The 6,162-nt window shown below is 36.7% G+C and overlaps 2 protein-coding genes across 2 annotated transcripts; both read right to left on the bottom strand.

Moving 5' to 3' along the window:
* Positions 1-523: 523 nt before the first annotated feature.
* Positions 524-1,946, bottom strand: LOC104895941 (uncharacterized). The gene is made up of 2 exons (XM_048647169.1): positions 797-1,946; positions 524-549 (listed from the first exon to the last, which is right to left on the bottom strand). The coding sequence occupies exons 1-2, from the start codon at positions 1,944-1,946 to the stop codon at positions 524-526; spliced, it is 1,176 nt and encodes a 391-aa protein (XP_048503126.1).
* Positions 1,947-2,539: 593 nt separating this feature from the next.
* LOC104895877 (transcription repressor OFP7) lies at positions 2,540-5,656 on the bottom strand. The gene is made up of 2 exons (XM_010682517.4): positions 4,693-5,656; positions 2,540-2,800 (listed from the first exon to the last, which is right to left on the bottom strand). Exon 1 carries the CDS (start codon positions 5,578-5,580, stop codon positions 4,696-4,698), a length of 885 nt encoding a protein of 294 aa, XP_010680819.2. The 5' UTR covers positions 5,581-5,656; the 3' UTR covers positions 2,540-2,800; positions 4,693-4,695.
* Positions 5,657-6,162: the final 506 nt, after the last annotated feature.

The raw sequence follows: 6,162 nt of genomic DNA, 5'->3' as shown, positions 1-6,162 counted from the left end.
CCATGGTGATCAAAAAAATCTTGAAAAGTGCCATTAATATATTCCGTGCCATTGTCAAATTGAAAGGTTTTAATGTTACGTTCAAATTGAGTATGGACAAGAGTGTGAAAAGATTTAAAGTTAAACAAGTGTTTAACTTGGGATTTCTTTGCAATAGGAAAAGTCCATAAAAATTTGCTGTAATCATCAAGAAACAAAACATAATAACGATGGCCAGAAGAACTAATAACAGGAGAAGTCCAAAAGATCACTATGAATAATATCAAACGGAAGAGTAGTGTGCGATACAGAATTATAAAAAGGTAATTTAGAGTGTTTCCCTAAGGGACACGAAGAACAATAAGAACTGCAAGCCTTATTACAATCAATAAAATTTTTACTACATAATGATCTAAGAACAGCATCACCAGGATGTCCTAAGCGATTATGCCAAAGATCTGAGGAAGCAATAAGCAAGGCAGAATTTTTGACTGGAGAGGTGGCTTGAGTATTTGAGAAAATAGGATAAAGGTCCCCGGTACTGTCACATCTCATTAGTCTGGCCCCCGTCTGTAAATCATTAACAGAAAAACCAAAGGGATCAAATTCAAGGAAAACAGAATTATCGGTGGTGAATTTACGGACGGATATGAGATTTTTAATCAATTTAGGAGCATGTAACACATTTTTTAAAGTCAAGGGAGGGTAGGGAGCGGGTAATGTAGTACTACCGTGACCAAGAATCGGAATAAATGTCCACTACCAACAACAATGTTATTATTTTTAATGCTCGAATTGACATAATTAGAGAGAATACCTGGGTCCGCAGTCATATGAGATGTAGCACCAGTGTCCATGTAATAATTTCCGTCTGGTTGAGAAACAGTGAGAGCATTCATCGCGGCTTCAATGTCAGTGGGAGTATAGTTGTAAGATGGAGCCACGGCATTATAAGCTTGCGGACGAGGACCTAAGAGACCCGGTCCAGTAGGCCTAGAGCTAGCATGCTGCACAGCAGGCCGTGGAGCCCAAGAAGCAGCAGGATAGGGACATGGGGGTGGCGTGGGCCACTGATGAAGCCACGGAGCCCAAGAGGCCCAATGTTGCTGGTGCCAATTTAGAGAATTGGGCCCAGGTGGATTTTGAACTCCCTGCCCAGCATTATGGCGCCCTTTTCCAGGAGGCTTAGAGTTAGACTTTTTGGACTTACCATTTTTGGAAGGCTGGCCTGAAGATGATACGGGAGCAGTGGTGCGGTCCGGACTGTGGCCGCCGGAGCTGGTGATGAGGGTGGTGTTAGAACGGGTGCCCAAACCTCCTTCCTTTGCCAAACGATTTTTAATGGTACGTTCAGCGAGTTTAAGTCGAGAGCGACAACTCTCAAAGGAAGGCAAGGGTTCCTGATTTTGTATAAAATCCACCGTCCCGGCGTAGGCTTCAGGTAAGCCAACGGTAAGCTTGAGAACTAACCGTGAGTTTGAGAGAGGGGCATCAACATCGGCAAGTCGATCGGCTAACGACTTGATGTGATTACAATAGTGATCAAGGGAGGAAAAGTTCTCAAAATCAAGAGCAGCAAGTTCATCTTCAAGATGAGTAGCGCGGGAAACCTTGTTATCCTGAAACATGGATTCGAGACGAGCCCACGCACCATGGGCAGTGTCATTTTTTAGTAGAATAGCTTGAAGAAGATCCATGGATATAGTCCCGTATATCCATTGAAGGACTGCCGCATCGAGACGCTTCCATAAGGCTGGGTCAGCGGCTTTCGAGGCGGCATACGCGGCAACCTCCGTTTCATCCGTAGGAGGGATGATGTGGTGGTGCAGATCATGAACTCTAACAAGTACCTTGAATAAGGCCGCCCAAGAGTGATACATGCCGTGCTCCACATCTAATGTAATGGGAATGAGGGACTTTACATTTGTGATGGTCAAAGCAGGATGATACTTTGGTGTGTCGGCCATGGAGAACATGCAGCGGAAGAAGGCACGAAGAAGAAGGAAGGAAGAAGGTGGGTGTTAGAGATTTAGGAGCGTTACCTAAACTGATACCATGATAGAATCTCAATTCTTGCCTTTTCTCATTATCATATGTCAGAATATATACAATGTACAGTAGGATAATTAGCCTAAGATTAAGGTAATGACTAGCTATAATTAGGCACTAAAATATTCTTTACAAAATAAATATGGATACATAATATCAGAATATCTTAACAAATATTCTAATATTCTAACAAAATGGCAGAAAGTTAGTATTTATATAAAATTTCAAACAAAGTAAATATTTATTTGAAAAAAGTGCCCTAAATCTAGATATGTTACTTATTAACAAAGTTTTCTTAATATAATCCTAAATAATATTCTTTCTGGAGTAGTCAATCCTTCTATTTCTAGAAAATATGCAAGACAATCTCTTCAAAATCACGTTCATGTACTCAACTTCTAACTTGGTGTTATATTTGAAATGCTTGTAACTTCTTTTTTTAATTGCCCAGGAGATTGGCTTTGTAGCCTTTTTTTTTTTGGCTGAACCTAATTAAATTGAAATGATTGAATTAAACTAAAATAAAACTGTAATTTTATAAGAGATTAATAGCTAAATTGAACTAAACTGATACAAGTAGGATTGAACTGAACTAAAAATATGTCTAAAAGAACATAACTGGTTGGTAAGTAATTGCTTATTGCCTTGTTATTTTGCTGTCGATACTCGTGGAAGTTTGACCATCGTTTGACTTGTTGACTTCTATCTTATAGATTTGATCATTAATTGGCCTGAGTCCTGACCCTTAACTTCAGGGCTTGTTTGGATTGCTCTGATCAAAACATGAGTAACACACGCGTAAATCAATCAACAGTAGCAATGACTTCATGACTGGGGGGGGGGGGGGGGGTTCAGTGCCAATCCATTACCCATCATATTGCTAGTTGCTACTGCAGTACTACTATTATTATTGCTGCTTCCTAAAACAATCAAAGTGTAGACATGGTGGACCAACTCTTTTTTAATTGCATGATTTTACTTTGTAAGTAAATTGCGTAAAATGCGGACAACGGCCTCCAATCAGAATCTTATGTTTTCTAGACATCGTTTCACATCTGCTTTGTCTTTTCTATCCGACAGGTTGATTAGGGTTGTTTACAGTCTTCTAATCTTAATTTCCAGGGAATACTCCCTTATTTTTGGCAAGAATTTAGGTTTTAGATTTTTAGTTCGCAAAGTATAAGTATTATTAGCACATATATGTTTTTTTCTATAATCTGGTGAATATATAGTCACAAACTTTTATTTTATAACCAGAACATTCCAAACCAAAACATATACAGTTTATTCTAATTTTCATATCAAGTTTTTCCGAATCAGCCGTGTATAAAAGTCAACTTCAATACAGAGCGTGTTTTTTGTGTGGTAACTTAATTTTATTATTGATAACTAATATTTCCGTTATATAATAGAAGTTATAATAGATTAAAATTATTCTAGTAAATTAATTAAGCATGATTGAATACTCAACTTGGTCTAACTTTTAACAGGTTTAGCTGCTTAGCCTTATAGGCGTGATTATTAGAAATGAAACAAAGTGGGGACTCCACTTTTTTATCTATTAGACAATGATGCCCGTTAAAAGAAAATAAAGCTTCAAGAAACTAACAGTATCACAAGCTAACAATGTTCTAATTAATTATTACAAAGATCATATGATTAAATGACATACTTACAAAGCCATTAGGTGTTAAGGCGTGATGTAGCTTCAATTAAGAAGAACGCTTTTACATCTAATTTATGGAGTATCAAAAATTTGATAAAAAATATATATGGTTCAAGTAAATGCTATATCATGGATAAGAGTTGAGCAAAATTTTGTATATGACATATGTTCATCACTATACTCCCTTTGTTTCACAAAGAATTAGACTCGATTTATGTCAATTAGATCAATACATTTACAAAACAATAACTTTTTTCTATTTTTCCCTAATTAATAATTGAAAATATTAAAAGCGAAATATTGTATTTGTAAATATGAAAGTAAAAGCATTACATGCAATTACAGAAAATAGAAAAAGAATATTCTTTACTAAAAATGTAAGAAGGTAATTAAACTGGGAAATTGTTCATGCAAAAGATTAAAACAGATATATATATTTGAAAACGAAAGAAAGATAAAACATGTCACTCAGATTAATCTTTTGATAAGTTTACATCAACATCATAATGGTTTAACAATATATATTGAGAGTACTTATCATCAAAATACAACCTTCCTTAAATATTGCTCGTGAGTTATAAAAAGAAACAGATAAGAGTACTAAACACTAAATTCTAAACAGCAAGATACAAAAAAAAAAAAAAAGACTTTTCCTATCCATGCAACTATGCAAGCATGTAATATTGTAATGTAAGCAAGTCTTCCAACAAGTTCCTGAATTCATTCATAATCATATGTCAAACTCTACGACCATACTTGTATACTAAGTAAAAACTAGCATGGAACTCGAGAAATCGGGATCATAATCATATAAGAAGATTCTAAACATTTAATTAAAACTTACACTAGGCTGTTTATAATAAGGTCAAGATCTAACACCTTATTAAGTAATTAATTAATTAATTACGGTCAGCAGATGGATTAAACAAATATAATACTACTACTAGCTACTAGCTTTGTATTATACAACATACTAATAAAATACTCGACGTACATACTTATTAGTATTCTGGTGACGGTGACTGAGAAAATAAGGTCTCCCAAATCTGAGTAAAAGCTCTAACAATGGTTTCATGGTGATGTTTAGAATTAAGAGAGAGAAAACAACGTAACAACTCTTCTAATTCTCTCTCCTCGAACATCTTCTTCTCCACCACCATTTCCACCATTGATTTCCTGAAATCATCGTACGGATCTTCCGATCTTTTTACCACTGCGAAACTCTCTCGCACTTTTCCGTCCGCCACCGCTCTACACGGGGCCATTTTTCTCATAAACGCCGATAATCTCGCCGGCGATGTGTTTCCGGAGTCGAACGATATTCTTGTTTTGTTGTTGTTTTCTCTCTCCTTTGACTTGATGATGTGGCGACGGTGGCGCTGACTCATTGAGCTAGCTGCAGAGTCGGTGGAGACGAGTGTTTCTCTCTCCTCTTCGCTGAATAAGCCGCTGTCAGAAGAAGTACTATTTCGAACCTTCTGGAAGCTTAATCTTCTCTGACGTCGACGACTTTTCCTAGCTCGTGACTTTGTCGGTGGAGGAGGGAGGAAGACGACGTCGTTTTCGAGGTCGGTGTCTGAAGCAGCGGAATTGTAAATCTTACGACGAGGAGGGGTAGAGTCGTAATTATGGTGTGGATTTATTTTGGTGTGGGAGACCTCAGGGGAAGCGCGTGATCTTAAACAACCGCATGAAGACACGTGGCGCTTTAGAGAGAAACGATGGGGTAAAGGAGTAGTGATGTTTAATTTAGTGGTGGTGGAAGTGGAAGAGTGGTGGAGGAATGAAGGGACAGGATTGGTTGGGAGAGTAGAAGGGTCTTTTGAACGGCAGGAATGGAAGGTGGGGATTACTTGGGATACCCGGAACTTGAAACCTTTTCCCATTTTTCACTCTCTCTCTCTTTCTATAGCAACTGAGATAATAGGGAAGAACGATATGATACAAAACTACCACTCTACAAGGGGTGGCATCATCTTTATATACATCATGCACTTGTGGTATGAATATACTTGCACTTGAATATAATAGAAAGGATAAGACTGTAATTGTATACTATAGGGTTTACAACTTAACACCAAATTGTACATCGTATCCTTTGTCCAATATTCCTAATATAGTCACATTTTTTATACGAATTTGTCATAAGATAATCATATTGAGAGGTTTTGTATTCGATTCACGAGCGTATTATTTGTTTTTCCAATGATAAATAGAAATTTGGGTGGGAAGGATTTGGACTATCTAACCTGGGATGGAGATGCCTTAATATAATAATAATAATAATAATAATAATAATAATAATAATAATGGTCCAAGAAACAAAAACATAAAAAAACATAGTCATAACGCAATAGTATTTGGTACGAACTTTAAAAATGGAAGGAAGTATCAAAATATATAGGATGTATATTTTGGCCTCGAACTTAGCTAGTAGAGTTTGATGTAATCTATCACTGGATTCTCTA

The sequence above is a fragment of the Beta vulgaris genome, chromosome 6 (genome assembly GCF_026745355.1).
Source record: "Beta vulgaris subsp. vulgaris cultivar EL10 chromosome 6, EL10.2, whole genome shotgun sequence".
NCBI lineage: Eukaryota > Viridiplantae > Streptophyta > Magnoliopsida > Caryophyllales > Amaranthaceae > Beta > Beta vulgaris.
Note: the sequence above shows the minus strand (reverse complement) of the source record. Positions and strands in the feature narration are given on the sequence as shown.